At 42.6% G+C, this 26,724-nt stretch overlaps 1 protein-coding gene across 2 annotated transcripts in view; it reads left to right on the top strand.

Moving 5' to 3' along the window:
- Nucleotides 1-26,724, top strand: part of EXOC4 (exocyst complex component 4) — a 679,809-nt gene that overhangs the window by 352,163 nt on the left and 300,922 nt on the right. Inside the window, exon 11 of one of the 2 annotated variants that reach the window (XM_037049173.1) lies at nucleotides 6,895-6,995. The exons of the other annotated variant lie outside the window; for it this stretch is intronic. Coding sequence (XP_036905068.1) covers nucleotides 6,895-6,979 — 85 coding nt within the window. The 3' untranslated portion in view covers nucleotides 6,980-6,995. Of the gene's footprint in view, nucleotides 1-6,894; nucleotides 6,996-26,724 lie in introns of those variants that run through there. 2 annotated transcript variants of the gene reach the window in all.

The raw sequence follows: 26,724 nt of genomic DNA, 5'->3' as shown, positions 1-26,724 counted from the left end.
AGTTCGCGGCGGAAATCCAGAAAGAGTTTAATTCATGAATGTTCACAACTCTGTGCATATGTCTCAATATATTCTGAGATCATGCAGGTTACTTTTGTATTATCTTTGCTTCTTTTTATTTTTCTTCGTCACATATTTCTTCTTTGAAGTAAAGAGTCAGGAATGTCCATGCCCGTGGGAACTTGATTGATGGCCTGAGTGAGTGACTCAGGCGTGAAAGAAGGATGAGGCAGTTGCAGCGCCCGTGGTCCGAGTTGCGGCCCGCCGGCCTATACAGCAGCCTCCCCTTACCCGCGGCTCTCCATAGTTTCTGTTGCCCGGGGTCAACTGTGTCCGAAAACACTAAATGGAAAGTTCCAGAAATAAACAATGCAATAAACAATTCATAAGTTTTAAATTGCTGCTGTGCTCAGGGACGTGATAAAATCACGTGCTGTGCCCCCTGGACGTGACTCACCCCTTTGTCCAGCGTCTCTGTGTCATGGATGCCCCCTGCCCGTCAGTCACTTGGCAGCCGTCTCGGTTACCCCGCGGACCGCCGCAGTGTCCCAGTGCGTGTGTCCAGGTCACCCTCGTTTTACTCAGTGATGATGGCACCTTCCGCTTTTACCGCAGCACGAAATTACAATTCTTCCACTTTATTATTAGTTATTGTTGTAATCTCTCACTGTGCCCAACCCATAAATTAAACTCTGTCTTAGGTGTGTATGTGTAGGGAAAAGATAGGGTAGGGTTTACAGGATCCTCAGTTCAGACTGGGGCTTGGGGATGATGTTTCCTCGGCTGAGGGAGAACTGCCGTCCTCAGGGCCAGCCGTGTGTTGTTGTTTAGAGTGGAATCCCAATGGCGTCCGATTGTCTAAATCTGAGAAACACAAACACAATGTCAGACCCCCTTTGATTTTCATGTGAAATCCTCATGTATTCAGTTGTCATCTATTTTAAAAAAAAATAAATACTGTAGTCTTGTATCAAATATGTTAGCACAGTGGTTTCCATTCTTAAGTTGCCAGTTTGATTGTTTGTTTTAAGTCATAAGTTTGTAAAAATGCTTAGGCAAAAGGCCCCTATTGAACCATTAGCCGGAGGTATGTACTTCCAGTTTGAGCGGGCCCCCATTTAGAGTCGGCCTGGCCATGCGTGCCTACCTCGTGATGCATTACTGGGGCTTTCCCTTGACATTAAATCACTCAGAACTTTTACCATCTTCAAAACAAAAGTGCTGAGTGAAGTTAGATATTGCAAAGTAGAGTTATATGGATACCTCAGTAAACAAAAAAAAAACCTTGTGTTTCTTTTATGTTGCATCCTTATTTTTTTAGTCTTTAAAAATAAATACATTAAATTTCATTTTACCGTGTATTTATATGGAAATGTGTGGATGGTAAAGGAATATGCTGAGGTTTGCTTCTGTGGTTATTGGATTGTAGATAAGTGCTTTCGTGGTTGTGTTTTGCTACTAGCAAACGATCAGCCGTCATCGCCAATAGAGGCGTCAGCCAGCTGCAAGCTTGCCTTTTAAAAAATAAGTCTAAAAGGGTTTTCTCATTTCATTCAAAGGCTTGGCTAAAGTCATGATTTCATTCTTTATTATATGATGTTCTGGAGAATTCATATTAATGTCCCTACCACCCAATGTTGTTTCTCTCGATGAAATTCCTTTAGTATCAACCAGAACAGTGTATGTGTGAAGACTTTTTGTCTCCATAGTTGCAGTTAAGGATATGCTAAATCACTTAGAAACCCCCAGGTCGGACCTGTAAACCAGGCCGTGCTTTATGGAGTCACACTCCAGGCTGTGTGGAAGGCTGTGGTTCTTTATCAAGGAAGTTTACTTTATTCTGAAAGATTCTGAGAGCTGATTTACTGGTTGTCTGCTTCTAGTGTGGACAAATCATTCTACTTTGTGGACTCTTCGATTTAGAGCAGACTGTATTCCTCCAGGTCCCGCCAAGATGAATAGCCCCAGACTGTAGCTCCAGATAACAGGGTAGGAGTGGGGAACATTTAGAGTGACCTTCTGATGAGAAGCTTCAGAGAGTACAATTTTGGTTTGGGCAGCTGGGAGCTCAGTACTCGTCCCTTTGCTGGGCAGCCTCAGTTAATAGACTGAGATGTAATCTGCCTCCTTGTGGTTTTTACTTCTGATTTCTTCAACTGCTCAATTCTCATAGCACTGTTGGGTTCTCTTTTCTGGCAGTTCATAGTTTCTGCCTCGTGCATTATCTATACTTTCCTCCTGCATGAAGAATGGCTCATCTCTACTTGGGATGGCTGCCTACTCCAAGAGCCTGCAGCTTTGAAGGGGAACGTGAGTCAGCCGGTTTCCCTGATGCGGCCTGGTCGAGCAGAGGGACGCTGCATCAGGGGGAGACCTGTAGTCATTCATTCATTCATTCATTCATTCCAAAGATATTTACGAGTGCTCATTGTGTTCCAGGCTCTCTTCCAGATACTAGATGGGAGTCATACTCCAAGTCTTCATTCTTTTCTAGAATGTATGCTCTTGAGACCAGGATGCTTGTCTGATTACCTCTGTGTCTTCCAACTCACCTAGCACAGCACAGTACAGTACATTAGAATATGAGCAAAATTTTGTTTTTTAGTTGGGTGCAAGAACACGTTGATCTCCTCTGGAGAGAATCATAGAGAAGAGCTACTAGGACAACCATTAAACGGACCATTCACAGTAGCCTCAGGTCCAGGCTAAATAGTCCTGATTCTTCAACAGTTCTCTCTTCTGAGTAGTAGAATTGTCCTTCTTCCTCTCTAGTAGAGTGTTACCTTTTTGAAAAAAAAGATTTTATTTATTTATCTTTAGAGGGGAAGGGAAGGAGAGAGGGAGAGAAATATCAATGTATGGTTGCCTCTCATGAGTCCCCTGCTGGGAACTGGCCTGCAACCCAGGCATGTGCCCTGACTGGGAATCAAACTGCGATCGTGTGGTTTGCAGGCCTGTGCTCAATCCACTGAGCTACACCAGCCAGGGCAGAGTGTTACTTTATTTTATGTGCAGGAACCAGGACTGAGTCTAGTATGTATAATGTGACCTGATCTCTGCAAAGTGGAGGGAGGGTGCTGTACTTTCTGTGATTCATTCATTTCCCTTCAGGCATTATTGAGTAAATATATTAATGAATGGCTGTTATAGGGCTATGTAATATTGAAGTATGTATACCCTTGAACCCTTGAACTCTTTGCTTTCCTGATCATTTTCATTAGTGAAGATTATGATTAAGACTTTTTATTTGCAAGAGGAGTTTCTTACGTATATTATAGAAAGTTTTTGAAAACCTCCTACAATTATTATTTGGAGATATGAAAATACAGTAAACATGAAAGAGAGAAAGAGACAATATGAATGAGTAAGAATGAAGAGATACATTTCCAAGGCTTGGAGTTCTTGCCTGTTTTATTCAGACAGCCTGTTTTGTTTATAATGCTAATATCTGTCTTTAAAGAGTATTACTTTGTTTCATTTGCCTGTGCATGAAATAAAACTAACTTGGTTAGTAATTCTTATCCCTTGACTCTCATTTTAAAGTTCTATAAAAAAAGAATGAAAAGATTCTTATTGACATCTTTGTTGTGGTTAAGATGTGTTGCTTTTTCTGGGACAAATGACAAATCCCCTTGTCTTTGTCATTCCACAACCTTTCTACCAGATCCTAATGACTTACAGTCAAAGTGCCGTGTCCCAGTGATTTACTGGGCTTGATTTGTTCCATGATTTCTTCTTTAGACACTTCCATATTTTCCGGGGCCAGACTGATCTCCCCACAGGGATAAATAGTAGATTTGCTCATATGTCAAGTGTAGTGCATGCATCTGAAAAAAAATGACTGGCATCTAGGTTATCAACCATACGTATAAAATTCCAAAGCTTCAGTTTAGAATTACAGGCTTGTGTTTTTAATTTACTTTTCTCTCTCGCTCTTTTTTTTTACTTTGTGTTTTTCTTTTCTCCTGTATTGCAGCTTCCTTCATTCTTTTGTTTAATGTAGCACATATTTCTTAAATGCTCACTGTGTGCAGGGCTGTACTCAGCACCTGGGGGTTACAGAGGTGAGTGGGAGCCTCCCCTGCCCACTCTAGAATGACTCAGAGTATAGCCACTCAGACATCCTTCCCTGTCTACTGAGCAGTATCCGAATAGGAGGCTTCGGGTTTTCTTCTCTTTGAGAGATTTTGTGTGTTTTATTTTTCTTTCATGCTAGATGGATATATTTTAGAGAGCCTGCATTATTTAGTGAACTAGAATGTTTATTTCATGGCCTATGATGTGTTTAGCAGCATACTGGGCAAAAAACGCATCACTGTAGTTGTACTCAAACTTTCACCGACTGTTGTGAATAAGTCTTTATTTTCTTCTGTGTTTGTTCATGTTACAAATAGCCTAAGCCCTGGTGTGGTGGCTCAGTTGGTTGGAGCATTGTCCTGTACACAAAAAGGTTGCAGGTTTGATTCCCAGTCAGGACACATGTGTGGGTTGCAGGTTTGATCCCCTTTCAGGGGACGTGTGGGAAGCAGCTGACTGATGTTTCTCTCCCACATTGATGTTTCTCTTCCCCTGTCTCTCTAAAATCAATAAACTATCCTTGAGTGGGGATTTTTTTAGAAAAGAATAACCTAAAAAAGGTTGAACCTTATGGAATGGAAATCATCTCACACGGTAAAGCTGTTTGATTGATAGAAAGACAGATAAACAGACAGAGGCAAAAAATGATGAAACTGAAGCTGTCCCACTTCGGGCACATTATGAGAAGGCAGGGTCTGTGGGAAAGACAGTATACGCAGCCTCGAGTCTGCGGGAGCCGAGCCGGGCTGGTGAGGACGGGTCGCTGTGGCCATCACTCATCCCCAGGAGATGTCTTAAGGCCTTGGAACAGACACAGGTAGATCAACCTACCAGATCTTACCTAGAAAAATGGTGCCGGCTGTTATAAATTCAAATAGCCTTCTTCGGGTAGACTTAATCCCATGTGTCACAGATTTGCTGAAGGACTGCTTTATTCCACATGCTGCCTCCAGTTCTGAAACGTGGGGAAATCTTAGTTAACCAAGTGAAACACTCATTTGGAGAAGAACTTAAGCAAGGTTCAGTAATTCTCCATTTCCCACTTTGCTTGCCAAATACAATGGAAGTCCAGAATTACACTCTTCACAGGTTATTACGCTGTGTGTTCGTTCACTCACAGGGAAATCATTTAAGGCAATTTACTCCCCACTGTTTCCCTCACGCTGACCCTTCTATTAAAGCAACCAATTGCTCAAGGTTATGTTTATTTTGAAATTATTTTATTTTTTGGAGGTCACGAATTTAGTCACATGCCGGCTCTCATTCTCTTTTGTTTTTTGTTGTGTTTTTCCTCCCCTTTACATTTCCACGTGTCATCAAAACAGCTCTTGATGTCCCTACCCTCTCTCTTCCTGTCTGGTTGCTCTTAGTGACTTCCTTCACAGAGATATTTTATTTCTTTTACTTTTGTGGTTATACTTTGTATGTTCAAACCAATCTCAAGAATTCTGTTTGGTTAAAATATTTCAGGTGTGTCATTTATTAGTAATTCCAGTTGCTCTGGAGTGTTGTTGCTTTTCCCAACGCTCACAACCTCGAGAAAGCAGGCTGTGTTCGCACGCCGTCCCTGTAAGTCTGATGCCCGTCTCCCACAGAGTGTTCTTTGGAGAGGAACCCTTACGCCATTTTGAAAATTTTAGGCAAAATTTTTTCAGAATTTTACGAAGCTTTTTTTTTCTTTTATAGCCTTCATTCTAAATCATGAGTTTTCACTTACAAAACACCGTCTTTAAGGTCCCCTCCTAGATCTGACTGTGATCAGTGGTCCTTCCCTGCCCCCGACGCCGTTAATGCTTGAAGGCCTCTGAGAGTTCTTCCCATCCGTGATGTTCCCACGGCAGCAGTCAAGGCAGAGCCTCGGGCCGCTGTTCCCAGACCTCCTACTGAAGCCGCGGGCCCATGCCCTAGGCCTGGCCCTGGGGAGCGCGGGGAGCTTCACTTGAATCCCGCCTTCTCCTCCGAGAATGGCAGAGGCTCTTTGTTAACCACACGGCCTTAGAGTTCTTGGCCTTGCTCGTCGTGATCTGTGGCAGGCCTCTGCCTCTCTGAGACCTGGCATGTCCTCCCTCTGCAGTGTTCTGCGGAGTGCAGAGGCTGCAGGAAAGGTGGCTGGGAGTGGCCATAGATGATGACAGCACAGCACGTGAAGTCCAGCGTGCGTTTGCTCCCTTCTCTGTGGTCTAAGTATGGAATATGGAAGTAACTGCAAAGGGAAGTTTAGCATGGCTAACAGATGATAACATCTCGTTGGTAAGTGTGTCTTTTTTAAAAAAGATAGGTGTTAGTCCTTTGTACTTATTGATTTTATTTAATGAATTTATTTATTTTCTCCCTTCCAAGGAACTGCCTTTATTGCCCAGCATAATCCTTGTAAATTAGGAGCTAAAAATCTGTTTTCTATTTGGAGAACAATGGATGTTTCTGCTGCATTCTCAGGCAAGGGGGTGATTGATGACTTTGATATCAAATTCTTAACTGAAATGATTTTGCCTCAATTTGAGAGAAAATAGTGATAACGCACGGTTGTCTTTGCCAATCCACTCAGGCATCTGGGACTTTTTTCTCCCGTTTTTCTTTATTTACTTGAATCATAAGCAGCAGATACCACATTTTCCCCTAAAATTGGTTTAACAATATGGCAAATACTTAAAAATAGCTAATGTAAGGAATTTAGCAGGCCGGTAGTTTATACGTGCTTGCTTGGTCAGATGCATTCCCCACCTTACATAAATCTCAGGAAAAGCTGTAGGGAGGAAACACATTCCCCTGCCCCGACAGCGTGTAAAATGGATACGAACCAATGACTCGTTTTTGCAGTTCCCGAGGGGTCTTAGGAACACTGCCCCTTCTGACTTCATCTATGGGCGAGAACTCCCTGCCCCCACCTCGCCAGGAACCATAATTGAGCTGATTTCTTGCAAGACGCAAATCGAAGTTTTCGAAGAAGAATTTTGCTAGGGCCTATGGAGCAAGTCCCCTTTCCAACATGCCAAAGGTGGTTATTTAAACACACTTAAGCCTCTAACCACGGCAGTCTTTGATGAACTTTTCGCACTTTAAATATAACAAGGAAAGTGCAGGGAGTGGAGAAAGCCATTAGAAAATCGTTACAATGAACGACAACACTGATTTGCTCACCCTCCTTTGGAACTTCCCACCCCGTTTCTAGCTGTGCCACTGGGCTTTGTATACGGAGGTGATCAAACTCTCACAGACCGTCGAACAAGGAACTTAAGTGATTAAAAAAAGTCTGAGATTTCAAGGAACCTGATCAGTCCTGTGGGTGCCCAGTTTTGGGGCTGTGACTTTCAAGTCGAACCTTTTCGACAGCAAATAGCCTTCTGCCTATGCCTGTGTGTTTTGGCTTAAAAAAAAAAAATCAATCTCAGAGAAAATGGGCTTCCATCTTCCTTTCAGCCCCAGCTCCTTTGATGATTGATGCTAATTCAGTAAGCTGCTGACCCAAGAAAAAGAATTGTTTGTGCTGTTGTTTTGGATAAATAAACTTACAGAGAATCAATGGCTGTAGCTGAGAGAAACTAGGTGGTGGGGAGCCTCAGGTTCCTCTGTGCGCCTCGCGGAGAGGAAGCAGATAAGGGGGGGTTTCAGCAGCCAGAGATCTGTGAGTGCGGGAGGCTTCCTTTGAAGTGGAAATTGTTTTCAATTTAGAAAGAAATGTCCTCCGTGTCTGCCGCAGAAAAGAAAGGCCGTGTTTATGGCAAAACAGGACACCTGCTATTCCCGGAACCAATTCCAAACGGGCAGGAGCTAAGCAAGCTTCCCGCTCACTGGGCCCGGCTTACATTCAGTGTTGTCAGCGTGCGGACTGAAGTTGGCCCACTGTAGTTTAAAGGACTGGTGTGAGGTTAGACTTTTCATTTAACTTTCAAAGTGAAAGGCAGGCAAGAGCAGTTAACCGAGGGATTTTCCGATCCAGCTGGTGGTGCGCTGATGACCCAACAGGCCATTCTGTGTTTCTGCGTGGGTTTCCTTCACCTCAGCTGCACCGCCCCGCGTTAGCGCTAGATGTGGGGGCAGGAGACAGCGGCCGGGGCGACTGTTCTGCAGGCAGCGTGGGTTGGTGGGTTCCTGGCCGCAGCACCTACAACCACTGCTATGTGGGCGGTCCGGGGTGTTTCAAACCATAGAGGCTGCCTGGATTGTCATTATCTTTTATTTTGGTGACATTTATTCAACCACGTCTAATGAAGACTGCTTCGCTTCTCATTTACTGCACCTGCGGTTCTCGCCGAAGCAGCATACATTTGTGTTAATGCATGCAGAGTAGTAGCTCAGCATTAGCCCTGGTTAGGTTGTGTCAATGGTAAACAACCTAAACATCCAGAAGTAGTGAGGAGACTAAGTAAATTATGGTGTTTTCACGGTGTCCTTTTAGAGAGGGCCACTAAGTCAGTTTCCTGTTTTGTGAGATGGAGACAGCCGCGCCCACCTGGTGGGCGGATGGAGGTGACGTCTGAGTTGGTCTGTGTGAGGCCCCGAGAACAGGGCCTGGCCAGTGCCCCTCACACATCTGTGCTCTGTCTGTGTGAGTGGTGCGCGTCACTGATGGCCTCAGAGAGCTGCTCCTGGCAAAGAGAAGTGTGGGCGTTTCGAGTGACTATGAAACTGTACCCATAATATGATCTTAACCGTATAAAATATTACTAGGAGGTAATATAATAAATAATAAATATAGTTATCCCTGGGTATTCATTTTTCATTTCTGCCTTTTTTCCTGTATTTTTTGTTTTCATTCAATGAGCTTATGTTTTATGATTTGAAAAAAATGTGATTTTAAAAAAGTGTCAATAGCTCTCTGTCCAAGGATGCATTTTGACTAAATGGAATAATCTGCTACCCTCACGTATGCTTGGACAAACTCAGCTACAAGTAAACAAAGTGCATGTGCACGTGTTTAGGCCGCATGCGGGCTTGCAGCATCGTGTCATTTAATTTAGTTCCAAGTTCTGACTCCACCAGTCCCTAGATACTTTGGTCTTAGGTAAACCACTGAAACCTTCAGAAGTCGTCTGTAAAAGGAAGAGGGAACAAGGTTGTTTTTTCTGTTTATCTCACAATGTGGTTGAAAGGGTTGAATGAGGAAGTATATGTGAAAGTGCTTCATAAATAATTGTCTAATTGTAAACAAAATAATTTAGGGTTTTTTTGCTTTTTAGAATTTAGATGTTACGGACTTTCAAGTATAAATGGTATTAACTAAAGATATTTGCTAAAAATTTTAACAAAGAATGAAGTGCGATTCAACAATTAGGAAATAAGTTTGTCTTAAACTGTATCTTAGTCTTGCCCTGGCAGGGTGGCTGAGTTGGTTGGAGCATTGTCCCATACACCAAAAGGTTGTGGGTTCAATTCCCAGTCAGGGAGTTGCCACATATGTAGGCGAGTGGCATGTGAGTTAGATCCCTGATCCTGGTGCATGTGGGAGGCAAAGGATCAGTGTTTCTTTCTCACATTGATGTCTCCCTCTCTCCCTCTCTCTCTCTCTTTCAAATCAATAAACATATCCTTGGCCGAGTATTTAAAAAACACTATATCTTAGTCTTAAGCCTATACTATATCCTCCATTGAAATTGTGGCTTCTGTGAAGAATTGATTAGTCCAGACTCTAGTTTATTTTATAGAAAAAGAGAGTCAAGTAGACATTAAGTCAGTAAACAATTCGAGTTAGAAAGAGAATGGTGATTTTGTGCATACTCTAGGGGGTTACCCACCAAAAAATTGATTTATAAAAAATTGTATATTTATTCTTGCATGTTTAAATCTCAGTCACCTTCAAAGTACTCTCCATTTGATGCAATACAACTATGGAGACTTTTTTTTCCCACTGCTCAGAGCAGTTTGAACCTGTCGATTTTGATGCCTTTTAGTGCTCCTGGCATTTTTTGTTTTGCTTCTTCCACATTGCAAAATGTTTCTCTTTCAGGACTTTTTTCATTGGGGAAACAAAAAAGTCACTGGGGAGGAAATTGGGAGGGTGGGGAGGGGGTTTGGGAGGGCCATAACGTTTTTGGTCAAAAACTCTGAACATGCAGCACAGTGCAGGCAGGTGCGCTTGTAAATCACCGGTCATAAAATGGGCAAGCGCATTGAAAGAGTCTTCAAAAAAAACTTCACTGAAGCTGAACACAGCCTCTCACAATAGCGCCAGCTGGTCCACTGATACAGATGTGTTGCTAGAACACTCACCTACCTGGGGAGCCTGTACTAGAAGGGGCCCCCCCTCCAGAAGATGATTGTCTCCTAGCCCAACCCTCTTACTTTTTTTCCTATTATTCAAATTTGGCCTGCCGCAAAGTCAGTTAATCTGAATGAATGGGAATGCCACTCCCCCTATGTACCCGTTTCCTGTGTGGACGGTGAAAGCTACTGGTGCTGATGCTGTGCAACAGAATTAGCTTTGCCATGTGGATTTGCAGTTGTAGCATGAACTTGGGAAACTGCCTCTCACTTATAGGGAGTTCTCTCCATCTTCTTCAGGCCTATTTATTATCAAGAAGGATTTTTGTGAAGATCAAAGGAAATGGTGTGTGTAAAAGTGTCTTTTGAAAACATGTACATTAGAGAAACAGGATATTCATGTGGCCTCAAAGGATCACTCCCCAAAATTTATTCATCATCATGATTGTTTTAACCTAAGCCCACAAGTGTTTTGACACCCAGCTCTTGAAGAGGCAAAGCCTCCTTTCCCTGCCCGAGAGTGTGGACGGGACCCAGTGACGGGCTTCAAGGACTGCAGTGTCTGGAAAAGGACGAAGAGTTGACTTTTCAGTGGTGGGGAAACCTGATAGGCAGCACCTTGCATGTGTCGAAGTTTCCATCACCAGTAACGGGACACACTGAGGCCGTATATCCTCTGATGTGATGCCGTGACAGAGGCACTTTACCGCTGTGGTGGTCTTCCCCCAAATCCCTGGCTGCAGTCTAATCCTGGGGAAATATCACAGAAACAAAAGAATTGGCGAGTACTCTGAGAAAGTTCTGAAACCGTGAAAGACAAATCATGAGGAACTATCACAGATCGAAGGAGACTAAGACATAATTAAATTTAATGTGACGTCAGGGTTAGACCCTGGAGCAGAAAGAGGACATTAGCGAAAAAACCGGGAGCTTAGCGTGAAGTCTGTACTTGAGTTAATGGGACTGCACCGATGTTAACTTTTTCATTTTGGTCATTACATCACAGCTACGTAGGGGAGTGGGTGAGGTGCGCACCAGAACTCTGTGCTGCCTGCGGCTCTTCTGTGAGCCTGCAGTTATTTCGGAGTACAGGTATATGACAACTTCATTCAAAAGAAGTGGTATGCTGTGTACTGTTATACTCAGTTGTATACAGTAAAGTCTGTACAAGTAAAAACTTGAGTAAGATGATCCAATTTTGCTCCCAGATGAAATTTTGAGTTCATTTCGTTACCTTTTTAGAAAAATTATTTTATTATGCATTGTCATTGGATAGTTTTCTTCTGGCATATCTGCTTATACTTTTTTAAATTCTGATATCCATTTAAAAATATGTACCTTAGCCCTGGCTGGTGTAGCTCAGTGGATTGAGTGCAGGCCTGAGAACCAAACTACCACGGTTCGATTCCCAGTCAGGGCACATGCCTGGGTTGCAGGCCAGTTCCCAACGGGGGACACACGAGAGGCAACCATACATTGATATTTCTCTCCCTCTCTCCTTCCCTTCCCCTCTAAAGATAAATAAATAAAACCTTTAAAAAAATATGTACCTTAACACATACTTTTCCATTTATTATGGGGGAGGAATGGTTTATCAGAATGGTTGAGATGGACACTCATAAAAAATATAAAAATTTACAAGTGGGATATATGGTATAGAAGTCAGGAAAACAAATATGTCTGTTAAGCCTCATAAAGATAATAAGGCTGTAAGAATAGTAATAATTATGGAATGGTGTAAATCCAGCATGGCTTTAAGGACTTAGCATGTATTAATTTATTTAATTCTTACAACTAAAACTTAGAACCCACGAGGCGGGCATTGTCATTACTCTCACTTTATAGATGAGGAAAGTGAGACGCAGGTAACAGATGCTTACAGCTGTACAAACAGCTGCCCTGTTTCTGAGAGTCCACGCACCACCTGCAGACCATACTCATTTACTAAGAAGCACCCAGCTAACCAGGCATGGCGTTAGGGAAGGGGAGCATTCTCAGAGCCGTCTCGTGAGCCGGCTTTCTCGTGCACCTGTTGTGATTACTTGCCTGCGAGTCCTGTGCCAGAGGTAAAGTTGTGTTTATGATCCAGCCCCTTCACCACTGTGTAGGGGCTGAGCTTCTCAATCAGAATGACTCAAAAGCTACACCTGCTGGGGCCTGCAGCACATTACTTTCTCCAGCACCTGTGCCGGCTTTTAAAGGGCAGGAGTCCGTCCACAAGGGGCAAAGGGCTCTGTGGGTTTCCCCGCCATGCTGATACGGTGGGAAATGACTCTTTAAACACGTTGGTGTTTTGATCTCGCAGAGACATTGTCAGTTCTGTGAGGGGAGAAAGGTGTGAGGCCCCTTTAAAGACCACCCTTCCCACCTGGTTTTCTGAGCAATTCGACTCTTGAATGTCATCTCTCCTTTTCCTCCTGACTTTGTTGGTGGGGCCTCTGTCCTGCTCCCCTGTGGGTTTGTATTACATGGCTCATTCCAGCTGACACATGTTGTTAGTGTTACCGGGCAGATTAGGGGCAGTAAAATCTCCGTGAGTGTTGCTTCTCATTCTTTCAGGTCAACAGGTTTACTTTTGAAGCTAGCTCTTCTCGATTGCTCTGCTTGGGGCATAATTGATCAGTATCTAGTCTGCAGCTTAGTCTCCATCTGACTTAATTTAACTCACAGTGTGTTAATTTCGTATGCCGCGTGGGCTCCTTTCTTAGGGCTCAGTATCCGGCATCTGTATTAAACTGTCTGGAGGCAGGCAGAAGAAGAGTGAGCCGTTATGACTAGTATCTGAAGCTTTTGAATCAAATAAATATTATGATTCTTTCACTGATCATTAATTTAGTGTTACTTACGGTTAGAATTTGTGAACATAATGCCCAGTAAAATCTTCATTTAAAAGCCCTGCCCTTGTATATAGTTTGATAGTGTCTGCACACCGTACTGCCTCTCTCCCCCAGTCTGGGGCACCTGCATGGGATTTTACATATTATTGAACTGAGAAATGCAATTTTGCTAGCTTTATTAAAGTATCTTCACTGTTTTGACACGTTCTTGTGGGAAAAAATCAGGTAATATGTATTAGCATGAAAATGTGAAAAGCTGGTGAATATTTTACCTATATATCTAAATATATAAAGATGAGGTTATAAAAATACCTAGAAAATAGTCATTTTTCTTTTTTATTAAAATATACCTTACTGAGCAAAAGGTCACAGTATGCATTCAAGTTCATTTAAATATGTTTAGTAGCAGTTCGTCCTAAATCATTCAGAAAGTCACAAAGTCACGTTTGCTATCTTAAAGATGTCAAGATTGGTGCAAAAGTAGTTTAACCATGATTCATATGGAAAATACTACAATAATTAACAAATAATAATACAAGAACAAACTGGGATTCTCTTACAACTGGGAACCTACTTTTGCCCCACCCTGTATTTTGTTTACCCAGTCAGTTGCAACCCTCCAGTTTAGCAAACTTTAACTGGTGGGTGACGCTGTTCAGTGCACACGTGAGCATTCGTGCATGAGCGCCGGTCATAGCTCAGAAAAGGTATCTTCTGATGTCAGGTCATCCTCCGCCCTTTGAGAGAGCTACAGTCAAACTATGAAATAGCGTTTTTACAAATGAAAGATAGAGTATTCATCCTTTATGCTAAAGTATTACATTTACATTTATTTAGAATTCAAGAAAACTTTACTCTTTGACTTTTAATGCACTCTTGTAACTTTTTAAGAAATGCAAAACCTATGGTTTAACTACACTATATGTAACCTGATATGCTTATAAAGATAAATTTAATACAAAACTACCACATTCTTATTTGATTTTCAATTTTAAGGATTGGTAATTTAAAGTATACCAAGCTACCTCAATTTTTTAGTAATCAGGTGTGATAATATGAAAAGATTGTACTGTGTGTCAGATTTATGGTTTCTGGGTCAAATGAAATGGGGAAGGAAGAGTGTTAGAAATGACCACATAAAAATAAATGAAGGGATTTCGATTTCTGGCAAGGTTGATAGCTAAAAAGTCTGGAAAATCTCCCGGGACATAGCAGTTACAAATGCTGGATCTAATGTAATAAACTTCCTTTTAAATGTATTGCTGACCTTGTTAGAAAGTAAGGGGTCTCCTGGGGATGAAAATAAAGAGAAAAGTGAAAACCAGAGCAGTAAGCTGAGACTGATGTGGTGGCTGCCTCGGGGGCATTTGTCAGTCTCAGTAACCTGGCAGTTTGAGCTTCAGCAGCTGCGTGGGTGCGGGAGACCAGGCCCTGTACAAGAGGCGACTTAGAGTTGAAACCTCCATGTAAAGCACAGAAGTTTTGGAGTGTTATACCTTCAGTAAAAGGGTAGAATAGAAAAAATTTACATGTCAGCAAAGGGAGATGACAAGAAAACTTGTCCTAGCAAAGCAAAGGACACAACTTGCTTTGTGGACACAACTTGTCCACAACTTGACAGTGTGGACACTGGACACCACTTGTCCAGTTCTGCTAGAGCAGTGTGCCTTCAGTGTACGTGCTTCGGTTCTTCCCTGGATAGAATGTCCTCAGACGGGAGTTCTCACCCTCAAGAAATACGTAACCACAAGCCTGAGTCAGGCGAAAACAACGACCAGGGTTAGTTTCCAGTACTTCAGAAATGGCGTCACCAACTGCCGAATACAAAATGTGTATGTTTCAAACATTCAACAATAAAACTTGTGTCTAAAACATGATAAAAGAACGAAAGGGTGTCAAAAATTTCAGGAATGAAAATTTTGTTCTTTGCATTAAGAATTTTATTCATGGTTTAAACATCAGTTTAGACACAGTCAAGAGAATTAGCGAACTATTAGACAAATCTGAAGTAATGAAAAAAGATTTAGAAAATATGAAGGAGAAGTTAAAGTGTGTAGTGTGCTATGGCAATTTGACAAAGGACCACCGTTTTGGATGCTACTCCTGTCTGAGGTGCAGCCCGTGCCCTTGAAATTGGGCCGGCTTGTAACTGCTTGAACTAAGAGTGTGGTGTAGATCACATCATGTAGCTTCTGAGGCTGAGCTGTAAAGGGCTATCCAGCTCCTACCTTATTTGCCGGAATAGTTGCTCTTGGCACCCTGAGCTGACGTGAAAGAAATCCAACTACGCTGAGGCTATGGGGTCCTGAGGCGTCCCAGACCATATGGAGGGTCCAACTTTGGGTCCCTCCCACTTATTTGGGGTTGGCAGTGAAGTCCTGGAGCCAACACAGTTCATCCCTGCTCTGCGCCGTCAGAATTCTTGGTCTGCGGAAGAGTTACTGTTATTAAGTTTTGGAGTGGTTTTCTTAATTAATTTTTTTCAATTACAATTTGTATTCAACATATTTTGTTTTAGATTCAGGTGTAAATCACAGTGGTTAGATAATCATATACTTTACAGAGTGGTGCCCTAGATAGTTCCCGTACCCACCTGACACTGTACACAGTTATTACAATATTGTTGCCTGCCTTCCTGTGCTGTGCTTTACATCCCTGTGACTCTATCCCTGGAGTGCTTATTTACCCAGCAGTAGGTAATTGGAATAGATGGGATTAGAAGTTCTAATATGCATCTAAGCGATATTCCAAAAGAAGATAATGGAAAGAATACAAAAGAGGCAATATTTAAGGAATAGAAACTGATAAATTGTCAGAACTGATAAATGACATGAATCCTTAGGTCCTAGAAGCATAATGAATCGCAGACAGGAAGGATAGAAGAAACCCACTCCTTAATTCAGCAAAATAAAAGTTTAGAATATCAAAGTCAGTAAAAGATAAAATGCTAAAAACAGACAAAGAGAAGACATTAAAAGCAGAGAGAGGGAAAAGACAGATTACTTGGCAGTGAGGTACAACCTACGCTAGCCGGTCTAATGAAAAACCGGAGGTGCCCTAACTTTTCATCGGCAGTCGGGTTGATAAATACCTTGTGGTGAGTTGTGACAAAAAGCCACCCGCGCTGTCCTGCAGTAATAAATAATTGGTGGGAGCTTTGTGTCACAACGTGAATCCTTCTCCCAAAGGTGGTGTTTGGTGAAGACTCTGATGTGAAGGTATTTATTTAAAGCTTAAAAACTTGAGAAACTGCACCTGTGAATGGATTTCTGCGTGTATTCTTTACAATCCATACATGTATAAAATATAAAGGCAGTTTGAACAGGAAACATTCAAGTCAGTGTGATGGCTATTTCTGGGAGTGGGGGTGGAGAAGGAAAGGAACGTAGTGAAGACCACACTCAAGGTTTTAACTCTGTAATGGTTAGTTTCTTACATAGTGTGGCAACTACATGGCTTCTTATTCTTTAGGCTTATTTGTATGTCTGAGTATTTTCTCATACAGTTTTGAGCAAGAATATGAAGATTTAATAACAGGTGTGAGAGGGAGTGGTGTGTCATTCTCTCGAAGGAACTTCACAGTCTGAACAGATTTGGAGGGCAGAGACTGAGTGAGTCCCGTGTGCCTTTTAGTTGAAGTGTCTAGTTAACACACAGGGAGGAGATCAGAGCTTCTATGGAATGGAGTGAGTTTTACCTGGGCAGAGTGGGGGGAGGGGGATTCTGGGCCTGGCTGACGGGGCGGACGGCGAGGAGGAGGGAAAGAGGTGAAATAGGAACCGTTGACCTTCGTGGCGGAAATGTCGGAATCGTCGTGACTGGGGAATGTTGCTTGATAGTGAGGAAGGTGGACTTCGAGTTTTTATATCATTAATGACACCACTGAGAAATCTTTGTAGTCTTAAGATCTCCTAATTTTCTGAATGTCTGTAGAAAGAAAGGGTCTGCTGCGTTTCGTTGAAGATGACTACTTTTCAGTTCCAGATGCCTGACAGTCATTGAGATTTTCCAACAATAAGTGGGGCACTTATACAAGTGCGTATGAGTGGAAGAGAGGGGGATGTGTGCGGGGGTGGGAGGGAGAGAATGGGACGACAGGTGGGGCTCCTGACTGCAGCCCACTGAGAATGACAGCTGCGAGGCCGATACTGTCTCTTCCTCTCTCCAAAGGTGGTTTGATCAAGTGCACACCAGAGAGTTTTGGAGATTACAGGGTACTTGGACATTTAACTCAGTTTTTAAAAAACCTATTGGCAGAATTTTTGCTTAATAGACACTCATTCAGATGGTTGCAAGTGTCCTGCTGTGCATGTGACGTACTTGGGAGGTAACAGAAAGTGCAGGGGACACAGGAACGGTAGTGAGAGAGCATTGTGAGGCTGAGCGAGGGAGACGACAGAGGCCGATGCTGGCCTGCAAACACTCATCTTCCAGTTCAGGATTCAGCTAATAACTTTTATACTTGCTTTTTCATCCGTATGGTTTGCTTTTCTCACAATTTGGGTTCTTATAAAACATTTCACTTACATCATGACATTTTTAGTCTTTTTCTACACCATGATCCTTTAGTTGCTTTTTTTCTCTACCTCAGTGCATCATCTTTCTGGGAGCAAGGATATGGTCTTGGCTTCCAGCCAGCCTATGGATTTGCAGCCCCTGGATACGATGCCTTCCCTGGGTGCAGTTAGCTGCAGCTGGCTTGGGTGGAGTCATGCCGTAGCCCGGGTCTCTGGCCGGCCCCAGCAACAGGGCCTGCGTGTGGAGGGGGTGCACAGAGAGAGAACAGCGGCTGCTGGGTCTGTGTGCACACCTGGAAGTGCGCTGTCCGCAGAGTGTAGCTTCCATCTAATTGGCGAGTGCACACTGAATGCTGACCCAACCACTACAGTCGTCTTTTTTTAACCCTCATTCGGGGACATGTTTATTGATCTAAGAGAGAAAGGGCGATGTGAGAGAAACATCAGTTGATTGCCTCCCCAGCAGGGGACTGAACCCAAAACCTAGCTATGTGCCCTGGCCAGGAATTGAACCTGCAACCTTTTGGTGTACAGGACAATGCTCTACCAACTGAGCCATCTGGCCAGGGCAAGACTACTGCAGTTTTTATATATCTATAAGCAGAGAATAACTATGCTGTGGAACGGCACTAAGTTTAACAATCATCTTTCTCTAGTGTCCTCGTTGTCCCATGTGTTTTGAGTTCTTAATTCCTGTATTGGCATCCGCCACTGTCTCTGCTGCCTCTTACCACCTTTCTTCCCCACACCTCAAGCAAGACCTGGCTGTTAACTCAGGTGCTGACATGTCTCCAAACTTGTTAAATTATTCAACCTGGCCTCACAATATACTCAAGCAATTGTTCATTATTTTAGCTTCATTAGGTACTAAACGTTTGCTATGAAATGTGACTTAAAAAAAAAACCCTGTTGGATGAGGATATTTAACATAAATACTTGCATTAAATCTTAAAACACCAGTATATAAATCTAGCAAACTGGTTTTGTAGACACATGTAAAATTCAGTTTTGAAAGTAGGCTTAGAGGATATCTTTATTTGCCTTGAAAAACTCTTAAAATAGTTGGTTTAGAGAGAACTAATCAATAGCATCCCTTGACATGGCATTGAACTGAGAGTTAGAATCATAATGTAGACATGCTGTAATGCAAACAGAAATGTCCTGACATCATTTCATAATTTCATAGGGCTCTTCACCAAAACCTGGAGAAGGTTGCACATTTAATAGTGCCATTAACTCCGAGACAGCTGGCCTTTCTGTGAAGCCAGCTGAAAATGGAACTCAGTGTGCGGGCCACCACGTGTAGGACACGCGTTATGTTATGTACATACCTACATGTGTTTTCCCTTTGGTCAGTGTGTATGTTGAATCAAAGAGAATGCAGTCTTCCACAAAATGAGGATATATACGGCAAAAAGTGGCAGCAATAAAACAATACCTTACAGCTCTTGTCTTTGAGTCCCAGTGAGTTCGCGATTTTACTCAACGCTGGAAATGACAGTGTAGTGAAGATTATTGCTCCTTGGGGACGGATAAGGAAAGAAAGGGTGCCCAATGTTATTCTCTCCAGAACTAGAAGGACATGTCCCAAATATATTTTTTTAAACAAGTGAATTATCATTCAGAGTTATTAAAAATGTAGTTTGTCTGCCTTAGAAAAATAAAAGCTGCAAACATAATTTAGCTTGTCATTCTAAACATCGCAGAAGGCACAACCCATGGTCCCGACCCATTTTTCTTTGTCAGGAGATGCTTCACTGGTTCCCTGTGAAGGTTTTGACATTTATATTACACTCTGAGCCCTTGAGAAGCTAAAGGACGCCAGTTTTTTGGGAATTAGATAAAGGTATCTCCTTTCCCGGTCAAGCTTTTGCAGTGTCCTGCATACACACTGAATTCTTCTGATGCCCTCTTCTATGAGATGCATCTTGTTGTATTACTGTTTGTCTCTATAGTTTCTTCCGTGTGCGATGTAAGATGGCTTGTAAGGACCCAGCTGAGTAAACGAAACGCAGTGGTGTGTGAGACATAGGAAACTCGGGAAACGGTGGCTCAGGAGGCCAGATAGAGCCTGTCCTGGTGGTGGTAGTTCGCTGATTGGACGCGGGCCACGAACACACGCCTGGGCCTTCCAGCCATCAGAGCACAGACGCACACGTGCGGCACGTCCTCGCATAACGAACGGCACTTTGTCCCACGTCCCAGCGTCCATGAAGTGCCCTGGGAGTTAACTGTTGTTTATATCAATTAACCTGCAATAAAACTGGTTTTGTTACACATCATTTCACTTAAACACAAAGAACCTATTGACAGCGTTAAGTGAGGACTTACTGTATGTCTCCCCTGTGATTCCTTGTGTCCATAATGCAAAAGTTTACCATTTGCAAAGAAGAGAGTCTCTTGGAAATGATACTTTGGAATGCAATTAGTGGTGTCTTCAACCATGAAGTAAATGCTGAACAACAGAATCAATAGAACACTAATAAACATTTATGGGTATCTTCTCTATGCTAGAAACGACTAGTGGATGCAAGAGTCAGCTTTTACCCTCATCTTCAGCTCCTCACTGAAGAGCTGAACTTCTTTCCAGCTAACCTAGTAGTCCTGACAGAATTACTGTTGCTACCATCATTTAATGGCTGGGCAGAGCCAAGCCATTAACAGCTGAAATGAGTCTGTGGCGATGGCAGTGGCGGTTCCTGATCCAGTCATCACTATCAGTGGTGGCTATTGAAGTGTCTCAGCTTCTTCAAAGTCTGAGATGCGGTTCTGGAGCCGTCCACACTGGGCTTCTCCACACGGAGACACCACGTGGATTAAACCCCGTGCAGTAAAAGCCGAAGGGTTGTGCACATTCCTCCGTCGTTCCGAAATGTGGCTGTGTGGGGGCTTGCTTGAAATAATACTGTCTCAGATGAAGATGAACACAGATGTACACGGGTTGGGTATTTTCCGTGTCTCAGAGCGTATTCGCACTGTTTCTCGGCTCATTAAAAAACAAAATATACTACCGATCGAGGAATATTTAAAGCATGGCATTATAAATATACAACAAAGTGATATTTCCCACTTACATTTTGGTCGCTTTCTATTTAATCTTTTGGGTTTTTTGTTGACGTTGGCATAACATCTTCTATTGAGTTTTTAAATTTTATTTTTTAATCAATTAATCTTTATTGTTTTTTTCCATTGCCTTTGGATTTCCTGTATTTCCCCCTCCCCCTCCTTGCAATCACCCCACTGCGATCCATGTCCATGAGTCCTGTTTCCTTTTGCTTGATCCCTCCATCCCTAACCTTCCCCTTCCAGTAGCTACCAGCCTGCCATCTATGAGTCTGTCTCTGTTTCGCTTATTAGTCCAGTTCGTTTATTAGATACCACATATGAGTAGAATTGTGGCATTTGTTTTTTTTTATTTAATTTTTAATTTTTAAAGGTTTTATTTATTTATTTTTAGAGAGAGGGGACGGAGGGAGAAAGAGAGGAAGAGAAACATCAGTGTGTGAAAGAAACAACCACTGGTTGCCTCTTGCCCAGCCCCAACTGGGGATCTGGCCTGCAACCCAGGCCTGTGCCCCGACAGGAGTTAAACCAGTGACCTTTCAGTTTGTAGGCTGTCATTCAATCCACCGAGCCACACCAGCCAAGGCTTAATTTTATTTTTAAAAGATTTCATGTGTTTCTTTGTAGAGAGAGGGGAGGGGAGGAAGAAAGGGAGGAAGAGAAACATCAATGTGAGAGAAACATCACACATCAGCTGCCTCTCCTATGTGCCCAAGCTGGGACCAAACCTGAAACCCAGGCACGTGCCCTGACAGGGAATCGAACCAGTGACCTCTTGCCTTGTGGGATAACGCCCAACCAACTGAGTCACACCAATCGGGGCTAATTTTTTTTTTAAAGGTAGCTAATTTAGAGTAGCACATTAATCCAATTCACTGTTCTTTGTACTATTTCTATTGTTGCATTTATCACATTTCTATTTTAATTTATTTGTATGTTTCATGCTCCCTTATTAGTTGCAGCAGGCAAAAAGTCAGTGCTTATGCCTGGGACATTATTATGCACCATGTGTTTAGGACTGTAAGACGTACCGACCATCAGACACACCTAGGTTTTAGAGGAAGAAAATGGGGGAAAAAATTTGAAGTAAAAAATGTGGTAAAATATTTAATAGCCTGTGACCCCACTCCACTGCCACTGCACCCATTTCCCTGCCACATTTGCGGGGTGCATCTTATAGTTCGAAAAATATGGTCATTTCTTTACTTCTTTTTAAAAAAATTCTTCTAAATTCTGTCTATCCCAAATGGCTCCGTCAGTCATATACATCATATTCTTTTCATAAACATTTATTGAGCACCAAGTTTGTATTAGAACTATTTGGAACAAATGTCCTCAAGCAGCTGTCCAGAGTTGGCTGCGTCCGAATCACCCGGGGAACTTGGAACCTCGCCCATAGCCCTGGGCCCCTCCCGGGGGAGCCTAACACTGGACGTAAGGCCCCGGCCCTGGCAGCGGCTTTTTGTAAGCTTCCGGGTAACTATGATGTTCCCTCCTGTTTGAGAGATAACGAAATGATGTTTTCCCTGGACCATTTGTCTTTTCCCTTATCTTTTGTGATGATCTTTGTTTCTCTTATTCCTTATCTTTGTTCTCCTTCCTAGAAACCAAATGGAAATAAAAGAAAATGAGGAAGTACAGGAGCTTATTTTCAGGCCTAAGGAAGGGGAAGGCACTTAACATAGTTTATCTAATTTGACTCCTAGTAATACTTCTAGGAAGTAAATATTCCCATTTTTTAATAGAACGGTGAAGGTTATGAAAACTAGCACACCACCACCCATCCAGTTAAGGCAGGGCGTGGTTCAGAACCCAGACTGTGTGACTCAGGAGTCGTCCTCCGCTTTTCTGGGTGTAACCAGCCGTGTCTTAAAACTGGAATGACTTGTTTCTAAAATGTGTTAACTGCATATATGTTCTGTTATAAGAGCAAAGAAAAGTGCAAAGAAGTTGAATGCTTCCTTAAAAAGGTGAAATGCTCTATGAAAAAAGTTGTTTTTATATTTTTGACCTTTGATTTTGTTTTTTTCCACCTACCCTGTGTATTGGTGTTTTTCCTAGGGGGGGGAAAAGCCTTGGGCTATTTTTTTTTTATTGTGGTCTATAGTTTTAAGTAGTGGTTTCACTTTTGAGTCGGTACTGTTCGTCTTACAGTCGATGCATAGGGATATTGCAGAACTTTATTTTTAGCACCACAGACTGTACTTCCTGACATTTGGTGGGCGCGTTACTCTGTACCAGATGTAATGTCCTGATTTTGCCTATGTTGACCATGTTGGCCATTGATTCTCTCCTGATGGTTGTGGGAGGCCATGTATTGACATTTTGCAAAGCATGTTACAGGTTAGAGGTTGGTGGTTTGGTGTATTTGTCTGTGTTGTTTTCTGTAACCTGGAAATTAAACACTGGGCTATGGTAATAAATCAGTCATGAAAGTAGGCCTGTGCCTTAGCAATTCTGTGCCATGTATGTATTATTTCCCATACAACTATGCACGTACTTGCTTTTTAAAAAGTGCTGTTTCTGTTCTTTAGTGTCAGCATTCACCTGCTTTAGAACCACACCAATAGGTATGATACAAATGTTAGCAAAGGTGAAATTAGAGCCCACATTTAAGAGGCGTGTGGGAGATGTATTTACGGGGGGGATATATTGGCACCTAGACTGTTTAAAGATTTATATTCTCAAACCCTTACCTGTTCGGATGCCCTTCACCTTTAGCCCCTCGAGCAAATCTACATGCCTCCCTCGGGCTTACTCCTCAGTAGGACTTTGCCTGCCTGACCCGGGGGAGGCTGAAGCAGTGTCCCCTTCCAGCCCCCTGTGGTGATTTGCTGACGTGTCTTCCCAACTAGATGTGAGCTCCTTCTCAGCTAGGAGCTCCAGCAGAGTCTGGAAACCCTGCACCTTCATGAAATGTTTTATTTGGGCTTAATGAATAAAGTTCATTAATTGCAATGCAATGGAAAATGTAATAGAGCAATTGATTTTGCATTTTAAAGTTATGGGATATATTATGACTTATTTTTAGGGAAACTTAGGTCTAGGGTGGCTGAATTGCTTGCTAAAAGTCATACAGAATGTTCCTTAAATTTTGTCTGACACTGTATTTGTCTTTCAATCTTACATTTCAATAACCCAGCGTGTGCCAAACTAGGCATTGGTGCCCCTAGGAAATGTAACTGAATTCATGGCCAGTTAGGAAGAAGATGGAATTGGGGAGGGAAGGGGGACTTTGGCTAAATCAAATTGAATAGGTTTTTTTTCACTCCAGGACTTTTCAGAACTATAATGTGCTAAAGTGATTGATAATACAGCATGCAGTATTTTCTGAGGTTATATGTTAACAGAACCCCCTCTCTAAAATTACTCATCCTCTCTTGAGAGACTATTTTTTTTTAAAGATACAATTTAGAGAAGATCTACTAAATGAATTCTGTATGATGTTGATTCAAGTTCTTTAAATCCAAGTCATCTTGACTTTGTATGTGAACAAAAGAAATGGAAAGATAGTGGTTGTGGGCTCTTTTCCTGGATTTGTCTCTAACTGACTGTGAATTTGTCCCTGAATGTGACACATTTCTAAGGTGCAAGAAATTGTTTCCATTTATTCATTAGTAAAAAGGTTATCTGGGGAGACCCACGGTCAAGTACTCAACCTTCAAATTCATGATTTTGAGCCTGTCATCGTCATTTTGCTTCTAAGTCCTGGTCCAGATATGTATGTCAGACCACACGATAACAAATAACAATAGACGATGCACATTCACTTATTTTCCTGAATGTATGTGTTACTGCCTGAAATTGGTTGGCTTGGTAATTGTTGTTTAGGTGGAGACAGCGTCTTCAGTGTGGTCCAGGAAACAGTTGCAGGGACTGCCCTCTGTTGTGGTGTCCTTACAAGTTAATAAAGGCAGGGCATTCTTCTGTGGTATCAAATATTAACTGTCTGTCGTAAGAAAATTTAGGTTGGTTGCATTCAAATCCTAAACTTAGTATGAATTAGAGTTTAATTACAGAAGGGCAGTTAGAGACGTTACATTGTAATTTGAGAAGGAAACCTCAGAAAGAGGATGGAGAGCATGGATCTGGGGGCGGGGGGGGCGGGGGGGCTCCACAGCACTAGTTGTAAGGAGGGCCAGCCCGTCCGTCCGTGTCCAGGGCAGTCGGTGCAGGGGCGCCTCAGTGCTGTCCAAGTAGAACTGGTAGTGGTAGACGGGATGATTACGTCTTTATAGCTTCCCCAAGGGAAAAGGGAGCTTAGTTCCTTTAAAGTGGTCCAGGGGGGAGGAAAACATTCACAAAAATAAGTGTTGCGAATTTGGGGATGCAGATGCTGTGCCTCGCTGGACTTGAAAGGGAAGGGGGAGCCTGATGTGGACCAGAGTCGGGTTAGAGTGGGAGGGCCCCGTGACCTTGGACAGCCCCCTCCCTCTGTTCACCTGGGAAGAAATGGAAGACCACACCCAGCGTGGCTGTAATTCAATGATTCTGAGCTAGGAATGGGAATGGAAGTAGGGTGAACGTGTCTTTGCAGTTGATTTTTGGGTTGGCCTGTTAGAAACGTGATCACAGAGAGACTGATTTTTTTTTAGTAAATATTCTAGATTTCATCATCTAATTGAATTTTATGTATAAACTGTCAAATGGTAATACCTAATTTGTTTACTTCTTAATTCTTTAGACTGCAGTTTGAAATGGTCAAAAAAAATCTTCAGCAGACAAAGATATGTCACCATTTAAGTTTTTAGGGCAGTTCCTAAAGTAGAATTCTAGAATGTTTTTATAGTGGTAGTAGCTCTGAGACAAATATCTAACGTCCAAGAGTATTTTGAAAGACTTCCACTTGGATGTTTCGGTTCTCATATGTTTATTAAAAGTAGCAATTATCTTACAGCCTAGTCTTACCTGGTGAAATATACAAGAAGGACCCAGGTAAGCAGGAGATTTGAGAATTGAAATGCAAGGTATACGTCAATGAAAACAAAGAGTGTATTGAATTTGTGAGTGGTGTTCCACTAACGGGTTAAAAACACCTAGAAAGTCTTAACTGTCCAAGCTAGTTTCTCCCCGAGTCATCAAAATTAAAATGTAGTTTTAGATTTTAGAAATATTCCGTTTATCAGAGTCGGTCTTACACATCCTCAAAAAGACCTGTGCAGAGTAAAATAGAATTTCAGGGGACTTCCGGTCAGGATGGAGGCATAGGTAGACACGCTTCGCCTCTTTGCGCAGCCCCAAAAAGAATTACAACTAAATCTCAGAACAAACAACACCGAGAACTGTCAGAAAAATCTAACTATATGGAAGTCTGACAACCAAGGGTTTAAAGAAGCCACAGTCATTCAGATGATGAGGGTGGACAGGCAATGAGATGTGGTGTGGCATGGAGAGGCAGCTGCAGGGGAACAGGCATGGGGGATCCCACATTCATGTGTGGTAGATAAAAATTAGTAGGGGTACCTTGGGAGCGAGCGAGCCCAGCCCCAGGCTAGACTGCACAGCCCCGGTTCCCAGCACAAGGAAGATAAATCCGCATAACTTCAGGCTGTAAAAACTAGTGGGGGGGGCTGAGGTGGAAGAAACTGCCCAATATTTAAGAAACTTTGCTTAAAGAGCCCAGATGGTCTTAAAATGTATATATACCCACCCACTCTGTAATTCAACACCAGGGCAAAAGTTGGAAGGGAGCCAGTTGTATACGGGGAGGGGGTGAGTTGAAACAGGGCAAATACCAGGCAAACCCCCACAAACCAGGCAGGTGCATTGTGCCCTCTTCAAGGCCTCCCCCACACATTTTCCAGGCCCCTTTTATAGGGGCTCAAAGCAGCTCTACCTAATACACAGAAACAAACACAGGGAGGCTGCCAAATTGAGGAGACAAAGAAATATTGGCCCAAATGAAAGAACAGAACAAACCCCCAGGAAAAGAACTAAGCGAAATGAAGCTAGCCAGCCTGTCAGAGGCAGAGTTCAGAACACTGGTGATCAGGATGCTCACAGAACTCTACTGCAACAACATGAAGAAATAA

Source organism: Sturnira hondurensis, unplaced genomic scaffold (genome assembly GCF_014824575.4).
Source record: "Sturnira hondurensis isolate 20B ecotype Veracruz unplaced genomic scaffold, ASM1482457v3 Scaffold0006437, whole genome shotgun sequence".
Lineage (NCBI taxonomy): Eukaryota > Metazoa > Chordata > Mammalia > Chiroptera > Phyllostomidae > Sturnira > Sturnira hondurensis.
This window is presented reverse-complemented; position numbering and strand designations above follow the sequence as displayed.